At 41.8% G+C, this 16,002-nt stretch overlaps 2 protein-coding genes across 2 annotated transcripts in view; both read left to right on the top strand.

Moving 5' to 3' along the window:
* LOC109486384 (receptor-type tyrosine-protein phosphatase T-like) overlaps positions 1-5,595 on the top strand; it is a 16,050-nt gene extending 10,455 nt beyond the window's left edge. Inside the window, exons 19-24 of the mRNA XM_019790209.1 lie at positions 2,366-2,445; positions 3,043-3,177; positions 3,487-3,612; positions 4,021-4,178; positions 4,302-4,437; positions 4,665-5,595. Of these exons, the coding sequence (XP_019645768.1) occupies positions 2,366-2,445; positions 3,043-3,177; positions 3,487-3,612; positions 4,021-4,178; positions 4,302-4,437; positions 4,665-4,739 (710 nt within the window). The 3' untranslated portion in view covers positions 4,740-5,595. The remainder of the gene's footprint in view (positions 1-2,365; positions 2,446-3,042; positions 3,178-3,486; positions 3,613-4,020; positions 4,179-4,301; positions 4,438-4,664) is intronic.
* Positions 5,596-6,794: 1,199 nt separating this feature from the next.
* On the top strand, positions 6,795-15,964 carry LOC109486427 (receptor-type tyrosine-protein phosphatase F-like; the record flags this gene model as incomplete). Its single annotated transcript, XM_019790261.1, has 18 exons — positions 6,795-7,206; positions 7,524-7,728; positions 8,456-8,526; positions 8,760-8,899; positions 9,488-9,575; positions 9,887-9,963; positions 10,095-10,229; positions 10,469-10,594; positions 10,791-10,960; positions 11,368-11,503; positions 11,911-12,060; positions 12,218-12,317; positions 12,678-12,757; positions 12,977-13,102; positions 13,475-13,594; positions 14,087-14,253; positions 14,774-14,909; positions 15,047-15,964. Coding segments are annotated over 18 exons (2,508 nt in total), but the record flags the coding sequence as incomplete, so codon positions are not given.
* Positions 15,965-16,002: the final 38 nt, after the last annotated feature.

Below are 16,002 nucleotides of genomic sequence, written 5' to 3'. Positions count from 1 at the left end.
CTTTTTTTCAGGCCCAAGATCATCAGTTTTGGCTTGCACAATAATTCCTCTCCGGCTGTCACACAGTCCTATGTGAACTATTTCCGCCCAGAACGTTGGTCCTCTGCGTGCCCAGTTCCATTTTCTTAGCCACCTCAGCAATATATCCTGTAACTGTCAAGTCCAGTCCGTGAAACGCGGGTGGTCGTCTTTAAATTGTAGGTTACTCAGATGTGTTGTTGCCATTTACGATTTAAGCGCTTAGTGGTGGTGTGGTTTCTCCTGATGAGAACAACGACGTTTCATTCGGGAGCTGTTCGATTTGGAACAACGTGGAATTTGTACAATGCCTGCCCTTCGTCATGCGCTGAAAACCGGTGGGACATATAGTGGTATGGTTGCTATGCCTGCATTCTTAACATGCGCTGTAAACCCTAGGGATTTGTGGCATGTCGTCAATGCCTGTCTGCACATGCGCTGAAGTCTTATGGATGTCCTACTTTCTGGCCCTCATTCCCACATGTCTTCCAAGTGGATGTTTTACATTCTTGCCATTCCCACATGCCTTCCAAGTGGAAGTTTTACATTCTTGCTTCCATGCATTCGCACATGCCTTACAACATTCCTTCCAAGTGGAAGTCTTCAAGCCTTCCAAGTGGAAGTCCTATATTTTGCTCACATTCCTTTCCCACATGCCTTCCAGGTGAATAAACTACAACCTCTTAAGACATTTTAGAATTACTTCTGTGAGTAAAGTCGATCACATTGTGAATCTGAACATGTTGGGGAAATGCTGAGAAGGAGACTTACAGATATGCACTGATGATGTCTTCGAAGCTTCTACAGTTTTCAAAAGGGAAGTCAAACCCTTCAGACATAGTTTTAGACATAGCTACAATTTTAGACAACTACCTTTCATCATGTAGATTTTAGTTATTTTGTAAGGGTGTCAGGGTGAAGGACGGCGATGGTAGCTAAGCCTCGATGGGTGCCCTTACAAAGTTCGTAAGATAAGCCGCCGATGTTGTAGATGTACGACCCGAAAGAAAGACACAGGAGCCGACAGCTACGTAGAAAGTGGTCTGTATTCTCTTCTCTCTCAAACGGGAACTATCTTAACTACATGAGTGCAGGGGCTTTTATATTTTTACCCGCCTACACACAGGTTTCTTGGAAAAAGTTACATTCTTTGTATCACAATCATCCTGAGTCACATCCTTTCCCTTTCTTAAGATCTTACTGACCAGTCCCTGGACATGCCCAAATAAGGCTAGGGCCAGGCGGTCAGGACGTGTGCCGGCCTAGACCCCTGGGAAGATAGGCCCATTAGCAAGTGTCATTCAAAGGTCGCCCACTCCTTCCCAGTATAGGGCAGGAGAAAGTGACTGTACCAGGAAGGTCTCAGGATGTCCCAGGAAATACACTGTCACTCTTACTATCAATAATAAAATATATCCTACAAGGTTAGAGCACCCTATTACAATTTTATATACTGTTCTTCAATGTCCTTTTATGTTTGTAACTGACGATTAGCCTCTGGGCATGAATTTGCAATAAACTTCTCAATTATTATAATAGAAGAGAAAGATATCATAATAATAGTACCTGTTTAAATGCAGCAGAGCTCAGAAGACTGTCGGTACAGATTCACAAGAATTTTTTAGTCTTGTGAATCTGTACCGACTTCATGAACATCATGGGAGTCTTGTCAATCTGTACAATTTCCACAATGTCCCAAGGGTTTCCTGGAATTTCACTAGGTAGGAATTGTATGTCAAGTGTATGTCCCACATTCTAGCCACATTCCCCACATGCCGTACCCAGTGAATGGTTAGCATTTTGTCCACAGGCATGCGGAATGTCCACAGGCATTTCTCTGACCCACATCTATGCCCACATTCCTATAGACCCTTGGGAAGATCTGTCTGCCCTATGGCCCTGCTTTCTGTGACCCCGGGGCTCGTTCACTATACACTCAGGGGAGGAGTGCACTGTATCTGTCTAGACTTAACAGGTACCATCATGGCAGTGTCATGGCAGTGCCATGCAAACAATAACCCTAACAGCAACCACCGTCGCCATGGCAATGTATGTTTTCATTGCCAGTCTTGTTGCAGTAGTTTTTACAAATCATTGTAGTAAGAGATACAACCATATAAAACGTTTCAGGTTTGGGATGATGACTGACGTTCCATGTGTTTTACTGTTTATAAGCAAAAGGTTTATGAACACATAAATGGTACACTCTGCAAATTGCACAAAGTGATACGAGAGTGCTCTATCAATGCAATATGTGTCCTAAGGCAATGTGCTATAGCGCAGTCTCTGGAATAAAGTGTTAACACTACATTTACCATTATAATACGGACGTGTTATCCATCTTTAGGTGACAGTAACCGCCCCATGCTGACCCTCAGGGCCGGCGACCCGCCTGACGCCGACTACATCAACGCAGACTTCCTGGATGTACGTAATCACACACCTACATAAAACACTGCTTGCTTTTTTTTTGCGACGCCTCAGGGGTGGTTCTTTAAGTGCAGTACATGTGCACAGAGAATCTGGTAAAATTATACCATTGTATGTTTGTGATATTAGGGCATTTTCAGTTCCTTTGGCTCATGGCGTTTGGACACACACCGTCTTTGCTGCAACATTATACTACTTGCATTAATGACTTGATTTGATATGATTTATTGAAATTGCAACAGTGCAGTACACTTGGGACACAGGCCGCTGTTGCTGGTGTTGTGTCCCACACTTGAGTACACTTCTTTTATTAAAAAATTAAAATATACAGTGACAAGACGTGGTGGCGACACACTCAAGTTACACTTATATTCATGTCGCCACCAGACAATACGTAATACAAGCATGCAAAGTACGAGTTATCATATAGAAGTTGAATACAATAATCAATCAATGAACAAGTGAAACAAATTGAGTACACTTTCCTTAATCAATCTATGTAACCAATAATCAAACTATGTAACATATGTATGCAGACAATACGCTAAGGGTATGTATTAATAAAGATGATGAATAAACAATTCCTGACTCCAGGGCTACAAGCGGAAGGACGCGTTCCTCGTCACCCAATCACCGCTGCCCGACACCGTCACGGAATTCTGGCGCATGCTCAGTGATCACAGATCATTCTCCGTAATCATGCTGAACCAACTAAACCCGAAAGACAAGGTGAGTAGATTCGGAAAAAAAGGTCTCCAAGAGCTAGTCCGAAATGTTCTTATCAGGAATCGGGCAATTATCCTTTCTTTGCCTTCATGTAGTTGAAATGAGACATTCACCATAGTGACAGACGTCTGGTTCAGGTCATTGACTTTATTTGTTTGGAGAAGAAAAAGAAACTGAGCAAAATCAAGACGTTTTTCTTCTGCGAAGGTAAACATAAAGAACAGTATCAAAAGTTGGATATCAATCATTGCAATGTTATCATTTTTTATCATGTTGTTAGCAATTGTTTCATGCTTTCCGTCTTTTTTTCAGAGCGTTGTTAAGTACTGGCCAGATGAGGGCACAAAAACGTTCGGCAATCTGGAAGTCGAGATGGTGTCGGAGAGTCGAGAAAAGAGCGCCATCGTGCGGCAGTTCAAGCTGTCCTCAGAAACACGGGTGAGTCAAATTTGTAGAATGGCTGGTCATTGAACCAATTATTTTTACTTAGTACATTTGGGGATAAGTATCAGTATTTTTGATGTTTAAAAAGAAAAGCCAAGTAGAGTACTAGTCCATTCCACGTCACCGAGAGGGTTGTTATAATAATTGTTATTACTGTATTTAGGAATGCCTTCAATTCTTTGTAATTGCTTTTCTAAGATATTTCATAGTTTGGAAATATTTTTCAACTTTTCAACATTCTAAACACTTCCCTGGTTTTGTAAAACTTTTGATATATTCCTGATGTGGAATATGATGTTTCCAATATCTTTTAAATATTTGTAGCAACATTCTACCATTTTTACCATAATTTAAAATTATTATCTATGCAGTGAACTGTTCTAATTTTTTTTCTTGTCGTAGTTCGGTCGCCAGTCCGACATTGTTCACCAGTTCGAGTTCACGTCGTGGCCGAGCGGTCGTTCAACTCCGATCTCCGTGGACGATTTGTTAGAACTCCTAGGATTGGTCGAGAAGTGGCAGCAGAAATCTGGCAATGGACCAATCACCGTGCACTGCATGTAAATATGACTTCTCGAAATCAGACACCTTTAGTTTTCATGGCACCTTTTTTTTTCTTTGATGCGATAAAAAAGATCAACACAGTTCTAAAACCTTGCTTCAAATTTTACTATTTCTTTCAGTAACGGAGTGGGCCGTAGTGGCGTATTTTGCACAGCACATGCGATGTTAGACAGGCTGAAGACAGAGCAAGTTGTTGACGTGTTCCAGGCGGTGAAGACTCTGAGGAACCACCGGCCTAACATGGTGGAGACAGAGGTAAGCGCCGTGCGTGTGTGTGTGTCTGTGTCTGCCTGTGTGTGTGTGTGTGTGTGTGTGTGTGTGTGTGTGTGTGTGTGTGTGTGTGTGTGTGTGTGTGTGTGTGTGTGTGTGTATGTGTGTGTGTGTCTTTCTGTGTGTTTGTGGGTTTGTGTGTATATTTGTGTAATAGCTCTGAAATAGCTTCTCAACCTGCATGACAATGTTTCTTTTGCATTTCCTTCCAGGAGCAGTACCAATTCTGCTACCAGGTGGCGCTTGCGTACCTGGCCTCCTTCGACACTTACGCAAACTTCAAGTAAGATGTCTGTCACCAAGAATGGCAAGATATGGGCAGATGTTCATAAGTATTTCCGAAGAAACTTTTACAGAAATGTTGCCAAAAGAAATGGATACAGGCTACGAAATCTAGCTGTAATATAGCTTAATCCAGTGTTGCAAATGTATTTCAGTATATTCAGTTTTCTTCCTAGTACTTATTGCAGAGAGGACTTAAATATAATCATGTTTAACATTAATTGTGTACGCTTCTCATGTGTAGCGAATACGTTTGGAATATGGCGTCCCTCGATCTGTGTGTATTTGATTAAGGGATAATTTTAAAGTAAAAGTTGACACATGTTGATACAAAGTTGACTTTAGTTAAGTAGTATGGCATGCCCATGACATAACATTTATTGTATTAAACTATTCATTTTTGAGTTGCTAGTACGTGTTCCATCAACGTCATATGCGATACGTATTGTATATCAGTTTGGTTTCTATAGCTGTTGCGCTTATGTCATGTTTTACTGACGCAATTAGAAGGTATATATTTTCATATTTGAAAACTCACCAGGACATTGACATGTTTATACGAGAGTTTATTTTGGAGCAACTGTTCCAGTTTCAGTATTTTTATTCCTAGATTATATTTCTATATATGCGTATCATAATCATGAATCCGTATAATTTTTACGTCGTTGAAGATGTTGCAACATGGCAAATGTGACAAGTCAAGTAGGTAAAACCGAGTCTTGGTCTATGTACAGTGCTATATAATGAGAAAGTTTGAATTTTAATGTTGCAACTTAACACTTATTTCAAAGGAACTTCGATTTTAGTATCTATTTTATGCATAAAGAACGTTTAGGTATGATGCTAGAATATTTTGTCTTCTTTACTTTGTTGCTACTTTAATTTAAGATATACTAGTAATATGCAAGATGGTATTTCTTCCCACCATGTTGAAATATTTCATTTTACAACTTTTAGGCGCTCATTTTTGCCATGATGTTTAATATTTAAAGCTCTCATTAAGCACAGCTAGTTTTAACTGCTTTTTGGAAGATTCCTTTTGTAGATAAATGGGGGTGTCTCTACTTTGTGTATTTTGTCTACCGCCTTTGTACATATCTTACGCACACCAGAACATGTTTTTTTTTCTTCCCGAGCCTTGGACAAACTGTACATAATATTCTGTTCATTCTACTCGACATGCCCTTATCTTATAGTTACTTTATTATGACTTTGATAAAGCCAAAGGCCCCGGTATATAGAATGGACAGCTCCACCCAGAAGAGCGACAAGCGTTCTCGGTGGTCTATGGGGGTGGCGTCTGATTGTTCGAAAGTTAGCAAGAAAAATAGCGTGGTCTGCGAACGTTGGCTCGTCCCTAAACCCGCGCAGCGATCGAGAGGATACTAGCCGTATTGATGCCGAAAATGTCCTTCTAGTTCGCAGACTCACCGGAATAGCTTTCCGCGTTTTGCAAAGAGTGCGTGTTGTTGTGAACTGCGTGTCTATCCACTATCTCGGGGACATGGAATGTTTCACTTTTCCCTACGTGGACTGACTTCCTTCAGGGGTAGACACCAGTATGAGGATTTTGTACCGACTGACCGTCTACACTGTCGCCTGGCTGTGTGTGGTCTACTCACCAGGTAAGGGCGGAGATACAAAGTTATATATACTAGTATATACTCACATTGAGTTTTTTTTAGTTTTTAAGTAGCCTCTACCAGGCTTCGGGAGTCGGCTGGAAAGAGTAGAAATCGGCCATGTAGAGAGAGATAACATACCAGGGGAGTTGGTCCGCTAGAGACTACAGTTTGCCGTACCCGCATTACGGAACAAAAATCGTACAGGCTCAATTTGATATACTCTCCAAGCAGAGGTTTGGTTTTTAGCTTATTTTTTTGGCTTTTCTTTGTCTTTAGGCTTTTCTATCGGGCTTTCTTTTTTTGCATTGGTCCCACGTAAAAGAATATACCAGTGCAAAAAAGAAAGCCCGAGAAAAAAGCCTAAAACACGCCAAAAATAAGCCAACACCCAAACCTCTGCTTGGAGAGTACATTTGATACTACGCCTATTTTAATTTGATACAAATTAAACATAAGGCGCTTGAATACCTGCATACGTATTTCTGTATTACTGATATCGTGACAGGTCTCTGTTCTCATCACGGCAACGGATCGATTACCTCATTCCGAGTGACCCTAGCTGGATCAGGGCAGGCAGTGAATGAGGTAAACGCGGGGGTTGACGCCCATATCGTCTGTGACGTTACCGGCGACCCCCTTCCTCAAGTCGACATCTTTAAATACAGCGCCGAGGGGCAGAATCTGGGGTCTTTGGGTACCGTGTCCGATGCGAACGGCTACCAGGTACTGTCCGGTGCCAACGCGACGCAGCCCGGCAGAAAGGCCTACCGCTTCGCGCCTGTCATGAACGGAACATTCCGCTGTGAGAACCACGTGGACGAGAGAAGTCTACAGCTGGTAGTTAGACGTAAGTACAACGTACAGTGGTTCTTTTGCTGTTTTCTTTCCTTGATTTTTCTCCAAAAATATGTACGTTATTATTGTTTTATACAACTGCAGGCAATCTATTGAGGCGTACTCTGACTGCTGTCTTCCACAACCATTTTATGACTTTGAACTTTAACGAAAACACGTTTTCACAAGTGTAGAGGATTTTGGTACTGTTACGTAATTACAGTAATACCATGTAACAGGCAAAAAAAGTGGCTTGCGTTTTTAAGATTTCTTCCATTAATCCAGTCCATACGTACGTTCTCAAATTGTGTTATCTCATTTATCATGCAGATCAACCTGTTCCCTTGGACCCGCCCACCGTTGAGCAACAGAAGCCAGGCGAGCTAACCGTGTACCGCAGTACGGCTTACCACGGAGACGGGCCTGTCGTCGCCATGGTCGTACAGTTCCAGCCCTCTGGCGGCAACACCTGGAACAGCACTGGGGAGGTCACCGGAAACAGCTACGTCATTTCCGGTCTGACTGCCGGAAACAGGTACAAGGTGCGCCTCGCTCTGGTGCGGCCGGGAGAAGGGGGAAGAGGAGCGCCCGGTCCTGACGTCACCGTCGAGATACAAGTCCCGGAGGGCGAGGGCGTTAGCGGTACTTCATTCAAATTTCTTACATTGGACTTAAAGTGTTGGATTGTGCAGTTCCAGTCGTAATATGCTGTAAAAAAAATGCCTCCACCCCTGAGGCGTCGCCAAAAATGTCAATATTGAATATGACATGTGATCTTATGGACACCTGACTAAGTAGTGAAACAAACGTGCCAGGCAGTCTGTGGCGTCCCCCGTCTTGGTACAAAGACGGTTGTTGAGTCTTGTCTTCCACATTAGCAATTGGGCTTATCTTGGGGTTTGAAGACTTTCTTTCATGTGATTCAATTTTTCCAACTCTTCACCGCTTGTCATTTTTTTAGGATCGGTGATAGTTGGTGGTCTCCTAGGATGCATTATATTCATTCTAATTTCGGTCGCCATCTTACACACAGTCTACACTTCAAGGTATGTCCCTAGATCTCATCTTTTTATGATGTATTATCATACTAACTTGCCAGCAATAAAGATAGGCAAAAATCATTATTTTCTGACAAAACGTACACTGTTGGATTTTTGTCTTCATGAAAATGGCTGAGTAGTACAAGTACATTTCTCCCATATACTTATGACCCCAATCAAAGTGTGTGCGATGTATCTAAGTTTGATCTGTACACTTTTCAGGAAAGAAGCAAACCTGTTCGCACTTGCCACTTCCAAGCTGGAGAGGGGCGAGCTGACCTCTATTCCGAAAGGTAGTATTAATTGAATGCAGTATATATATTTGGAATATTTGAAATTGAATGATTCTTTTAATGATAATTGAAAGAAAATGTGAAAATGAAATGAGATGGGCGTAATCAAGATGGAGGGAAAGAGAGTAGTGGAACGGTATTTATGTACCAGCAGTTGCCATACTTAAAAAATGCCTTGTATAATTGTTTTGCAATAAAGTTTATCTGTTAGAGATTGTGTGTTTTTCCTGCAGAGATCACAGGCCAGCGGCTCGCCTACCTGCGCCTGCACACCGGGGAGTGGAAGAAGACTGGGAGTTACCGTGTGGAGAGGGAGGACATCGACAAGTACATGGAGACCACAGGGTTTGACGGGCTCATCTGGCAGTTCGAGGTGAGCAGCGGGCTTTCATATGTGTTGTTGTTGTTGTTGTCAGTGTTGTTGTCAGTGTTGTTGTTGTTGTTGTAAGTGTTGTTGTTGTTGGCAGTGTTGTTATTGTTGTTAGTGTTGTTGTTCCTGGCAGTGTTGTTGTTGATAGTGTTGTTGCTGTTAGCAATGTTGTTGTTGTCAGTGTTGTTGTTGTCAGTGTTGTTGTTGTTGTTGTCAGTGTTGTTGTTGTTGTCAGTGTTGTTGTTGCTGTTGGCAATGTTGTTGTTGTCAGTGTTGTTGTTGTTGTTGGCAGTGTTGTTGTTGGCAGTGTGCCGTACCATATCTTTAAGAGATTTTGTGTGGCTGTTGTTGTTACTTTTCTGGCAGATACTGCAATCTTCAGTGCTGTTGTGGGCAAAGTCATTATCCCTGCATGGATAGTTTAATTCTTTACCATGAGTCTACGTACAGCCCAAAGTCGTCCGTCTAATCTCAAGCAAGCAATGACTTCTACGTCTATGCTTGTATTGTCTAAAGACGAATTATCTGCGGGTGGGGGGTGTTCAGCACCAAGGACAGGTATAGTTATTTTCCTAACTGTCTCTACTTCAGGGCCTGCCTGACGAGCTGAAGTACAAGTGCATTGTAGCGAGGCGGGAGGTGAACAAGGCGAAGAACAGATACAAGAACATCGTCCCGTGTAAGTATACCGTGACTAAGTACAGAGTCAACTACTATGCAGATACTGCATAGTCTAACTTCATGATAGTGCGTGCACGTGACACAGTGGGCTTGTACTGAAAGAAAGCAAAAATATGATAGTAATTTACAGAGTTAGAAATTGTTACATCGAGAGCTTGGCGCATTCGTATCCTGTACATGTGTTACTCGAGGCCTTCAATCAATGATTTTATTTGGGATTCATTTTAGAAAACTCTAGTATAAGATACGGAAATAAAACAAAAGGCTCAGTACTTGTTCTATCGCTCTTGTTTTGTATATCTCTTGCAGACGACTACTCCCGTGTTGAACTGGAGCCTCTACCAGGCAAACCTGATTCTGACTATATCAACGCCAGCTGGGTCAACGTACGTTCGGTCATTGACTCCTTTACCTTCAGCACTTTATGTATTGGCCAGAGTAAACATCTATGTTGTTGCTATAGGTTGGAGACTTCATTACATTGAGTTCTTATGATGTTAACTTTCCTTGTTCTCAGGGTTACTCCAAGCCGAAAGCTTTCATCGCCGCCCAGGGACCATCAGCGGAGACTGTGGAGGATTTCTGGCGGATGATCTGGCAATACGGGCCGAAGTACATCATCATGATGGCTGACCAGGCGGACAAGTACAGGGTACGACTCTAATTCATTAGAGAAAACTGCACATTAAACATAGAGAAGACATGTTAAATTGTATCCATTGTAACATGATCATGGAGTAGGTTTGATAACCAATCCTTGTATCTTCGATTTCGTACCTGATAAAACTGACACATTTATGACACTGGCATATGCACCAACGATATTTGACAGTTTCACACCCATTCCCATTTAATGTAAGGAAAAGTTAAAAGCTATTATCATTGTCACAGGTCCCGTGTCAACAGTACTGGCCAGACAATGAAACAACATCGCTGCGGTCTGGTGACCTTCTGGTGACCCTGACTAAAAAAGAAGTCATGGCGGACTACACCTTTCGAACATTCATCGTCCAAAAGGTAATAAACTCTCTTCATGAGTTTCTGTCGCATTGTCATAGCGATACGAGATCTCTTACAATTGTTGATATTTCTCCCTAAACAACCGTCTATGTACCTAGAAGGGGGACGCCGCAGACTGCGTTGGCACATTTGTTTCACGTCTCCATAACAATAATTGTAACTTATGATCATATTTTATAAATTCTACCTACAGGCTGATGATGAAGCATCTCTGAAGCATCAGATTACTCACATGCAGTACACAGGATGGCCGCAACATCGAGGCGGCGCCCCTGCACATAGCAACCCCCTACTGAACCTCATCAGGACCATCAAGCTGAGTGACCCGGAGGACTTAGTGCCCCCTATGGTTGTGCACTGCGGGTATGTCCTCGTGGTACATCTATACTTTCATACTAAAAACATAGATTTCAAGAAAAGGGGAAAGTGGCATATTTTCTTAGCCTGGGTGTCATCCGTTTTGTAACAGGGCTCCTTGCATCCGCTCAGGCTAATTTGTTGGTAGTGAAATCGTCATTAAGGAGCCTCATACCTGCCACAAAGCTAAGGCGAAAAACTGTTTTAGAAAAAAAGGCAAGCTTTAATATTCAAAAATTATTTTACAGGATTTAATACCACACTCCTGTATAACTCTATATAGTTGTGAACAAAATCTGTTCACGTTGTCATGACTACGAACGATTGCAACGCCTTCAAAATGGCAGACCAATAAGAATCATACTTGAATGTGACGTCATGAATGACGTATATTCTGTGCTGTGCTGACGTAGTTCCGGTGTGGACCAGACCGGGGTGTTCATCGCCCTGTACGCCATGCTGGACATGCTGGAGGAGGAGGCGGCTGTCAACATCCGGGAGTTCGTCGTGCAGATGCGGGACTACAGGTGTCTCATGGTCCAAGGGGTGGTAAGTAACAATGGATGGAACTATAGAGACTTACTTTACTTAAGACTCAGTTCCTCCCATGCGAAGCACTCTGTCCAGCTACAAAATGTAACCCAACACCACAGGGTGTTGCTACAGCACAGGTAACCATGGTGACAGACGTCTGGTACAGGTCATTGACCTTTTTTGTTTGGAGAAGAAGATGAGAAAGTTTAAAATAAAAAGAAAGGGGACGAAAGAGATAGACACGGTAAAATAGAAAAGGAGGGAGGGAAAGAAAGAGATAAAATTAACCCGACCTATGGCAAATGGAATATGTTATTACTCAACATGACTAGGCACACATTTTTCTGACAATTACTAATGACATAATTCAGTACTGTATGCTATTAAAGGCAATCACTCTATAACGTTTGTTTTGCCTCCAGGACCACTACTTGTACATATATGGTTCTGTTCTGGAAGCAAGACGGTGTGGGAAAACTGTTGTACGGACAGACCAGTTCTTAGCCCACGCGGAGTCCAACCTGGGATTGAATGGCTCCAAGCGAGGCGCCCACTACTGCAAGGAGTTCGAGGTTTGTAGTCAGTTTTCAATTAGCTTCCTTTGTGTATTAGAATACTAGAAAATGCAGAAAATGTGGCAAATAGATTATTTATTTATCACAAAGCATGGCTACTCATTGTTTGATCACGTATGATGTTTCATTGATGCCATACTTATTTTCTCAACAGAAACTACAGACACTGTGTCCCAACCCGCCGCCGGAAAGAACCATGACAGGGGCTCTACCCGTGAATGAGAGCAAGAACAGGTTCCATAACCTCCTCCCTGGTACATACAGAAAACTCACTTACTTCTAATCACTTATAATCAAGATCCAGCCTTCCAGGGCTAATCTCTCTGGATATTAATGTTTACCTTCGCAGAAGATTGTTTTTTGCTTTGTTTTTTTCCCCAAACACACAAGGTGGATGCAGACCTGGACCAAATGTCAGTCGACTCACCATTATGATAGTAACTGGTGCTGCATTATGTAGCAAGTTGCAGGACAAAGTTGTCTGGTCACCATACATATGAATGTGTTTAGTAAGAATAAACAGATGGGTAGTTTGTTAGGATAGCCCATTTGAAGGTAAACACTACATGCTTTGCTTTCTAGTTACCGTTTTTTTCTTCATATCCCATTTGTAGATGACAAATGGCGGGTGACTCTGACCACGCCTTTATCCGACAAGGAGGGTAACGACTACATCAACGCCATCTACCTGGACGTAAGGGCTTACAGTCTGCATATATTCTTAACTTTAGCTATGAATCACTTTGCTTACAATAAATGTAAAGGCTGTTTCTATGCCTTACCAGTGGATCGAGGCTCTGCACTGCACAGACCGATATAGACAGACTTACATACTAGTAATCTGCCATATACATTCTATTGTTTCCAAAAATGATAGACAAATTGAAAGAGATTACCGTATTTCTTTCTACAGAGCTATAGAAGGCAGAATGGCTACATCGTCACCCAGGCACCACTGGCCAACACTGTGACTGACTTCTGGTGCATGATCAGTGATACTAACAGCAACATCATCGTCATGCTCAATACCGTGGGAGAGGTAAATCAATATCAAGAAGAAGCTTGATACTTTTTACCAGGTAGTTGCATTAGACAAAATAGCAGTCTAAGAGCTTTTAAAGATCATCTCATCTCCAAACAGATCTTTTGATGGCTGTAATATAGTATTGAATTGGCAAGACAGAATCAAATTGACCAGGCAGTATCCATTACGGCTGATGTAAAATAGATACGTAGTACAAAAGAAAAAGCACAATAACAACGCCTTAAACGAGTCAAAAACTAAGAGCCTAAACAACTGCTTAGAGAGTATTAAACATCTTCTATCTTCTCTCCCATAAGAGGCAACAAATTATATTCGAAAGTCGTGTCCGACATATCATTGAATGAAGCAATGTGTTGTGTTGTCCAGTCCTGTCCTAGGTACTGGCCCGCCCTCGCTTCAGCCACCTACGGACCGTTCAACGTGAAGGTGACCAACACACAGATAACACCACACGTCACCGAGAGGGAGTTCCAACTCACCAACACGGTAGGTATTCAAGTTTATATCTATATTATAGGTTCTGTGGCCTTTGATCAGGGGCATAGTTTGTACTTTAAGGCTTAAAGAAATGACACCTCTTAAGGGCATAAGAAATAGTCATGCCTAGTCAAGTACCAGTCGTGAGAGTTATCAACCAATGATTGAGGTGTTCAAAAACTTATTCTTTCCTAGAACTATCGCAGAGTGGAACTCACTGTCACCAAGTACAGTAGGGGCATTATCATTAGATAGCTTTAAACAGTGTTTAGAGTTAGATTTTCAAAGGTTAGGTGTAGCATTTTACTAGCAGGTCATTCGGTGTACGTGGTGTAGCCAGCTGCCGCCGCGCCGCGTGCCTGCAAAGCCGCAGTGATGTGTTACGCTGAAGGGCAGTTATACCGGCTATACAGATGCAGATACCTCAAGGAGTAACCCCACATACCATTGAAATATGATAGATATAGATGATAACAGTCATATATCCACGTTGATACACAGTTCAACCAGAAGAAGACGACGGTGCGACAGTTCCAGCTCACAAAGTTTACCGATGACGGTGACTCCGCCCCCCTGACAGCACCTGAACACCTGCTCCAGCTGTGGACCGAGGTGAACACGTGGTACAGACGGTCTAAAACAGATGGGCCAATCACAGTGCACTGCGAGTAAGTCTTAGGAATTACTATCCCTTGTCCTGCTGGCAATTTTTACACAATATTTTCAAATAATTTCATGTCTTAATCAGGTCATAGACCCTTGACTTTTTTTGGCCCGCGGTGGCGTAGTTACTTCCGCATTCGTTGCGTTTTGCTGCGGTGTGATGCGTTGCACGAGAAATACCCCCAAATCGTACATATACAGGGCACTATATAGATGGTACTGTATGTGCAACCCATATATATATGGGCTCTGCAGGACAAGGGTTTAATATGTTGTGTCTGACTCTAAAGGTTTTCAGCCCAACAGACCAAAAAATGTGACTAGTCCCATTTTTTAGCATTAGCTATGGCCTTTCTCAGTATGAATGACCCATTCATTTGAACACCTGACCTTGTAGACACCTGACTCAAGATCAGAGAGTCCTTGAAGTCTGTTTTTCACACGAAATGTTATTTGTTCACCACAATAACACCTTAGAAAAGACATAAGAAGGAATGGACATCTAAGACACTATTTCTTTGCTAGGAGTGGAGCAGGCCTGTCTGGTGTCTTCTGTACTGTTGACATGACCTTGGACAGGTCAGAGGTCGAGCAGGCCGTTGACGTGTTTCAGGCGGTGAGGATGCTGCGTCACCACCGACCAGAGATGGTCTGCACGGAGGTAATGTCTACATCGTGTAACTTTGAAGTCGTAGAGTCATACGTTGTTAAGCATTAAATTGTTGTCGTGTATACAAAAAGTATACTAATTCTAAAATTTTCATGGAGTAATTTTGGGTTCTGGCTCTGGTTCTCTAGGACCAGTACAAGCTGTGTTACCAGGTTGTACAGAAGCACCTACAGACCACTGCAACCACCTCATCATAACATCACCCATGGACACAGTACATGTACGTGGACACAGCACTTTAAGCACATGGACCCACTGCCAGTCTACGCAGAATGTTTTATCATTCAACAAAGCTAGGCTGCATTTAGATTTGCAATTGTACAAATTTTAGTATAAATTGATTTGAATACTATCATAATGGTTCTGGCTAATCAAATGGCAATAACATCCTAGAACCTTTTGTCGTAAGATAAAGCCAGCTTCTAGACTTCATAGTTTTGTCTTTATACTTGTAACAAAATCAATGATTTCAGTGTTACATTTTAGAAAAGCCTATGGCAAGAATATGTGCATGAAAAACAATTTATCTATGACTGCTAGAAGCAGGGAAAACAAGCATGTATACAAGTATTACACTTCAGAAAGATCAAATAGTCTCAATGTGCAACAGCACAGGCATAGCAAAATGACACTTTATTAGAAAATAATACATCAGTAGATGAACAAACAGCCAACACATAGCAGCTTTGTCAAAAAAAAGGCTGATAAAAAGTACAACATCTTCCTAATAAGGACCAGCATTATACCCGAAAGTCCTATTTCTGACGTCTGAATTTGTTTGGGATAAGAATTCCTTTTATTTATTACAATACTATAATGCTAAGTTTAAAATTAGTAATAATTTTACTGTAACTAAGATATTACTTAAACTATTATCCAAGAATAAACATTTCATTAACTTATGGAACAAGTATCATTCCTGACTTTAATAATCGATTGGCTTAACTTCAGCTGGCTAACAATGTAAAAGGCTTTAGCAAGCACAACCACTGTATCAAACATACCTACATGTATATCAAGTATGCATTAAATCTAGTACACTTCTCGTTATCATGAAAGTTTATCTGTATTGGTAATAATCATA

This window comes from Branchiostoma belcheri, unplaced genomic scaffold (assembly GCF_001625305.1).
Source record: "Branchiostoma belcheri isolate BF01 breed outbred unplaced genomic scaffold, Haploidv18h27 scaffold8, whole genome shotgun sequence".
Lineage (NCBI taxonomy): Eukaryota > Metazoa > Chordata > Leptocardii > Amphioxiformes > Branchiostomatidae > Branchiostoma > Branchiostoma belcheri.
Note: the sequence above shows the minus strand (reverse complement) of the source record. Positions and strands in the feature narration are given on the sequence as shown.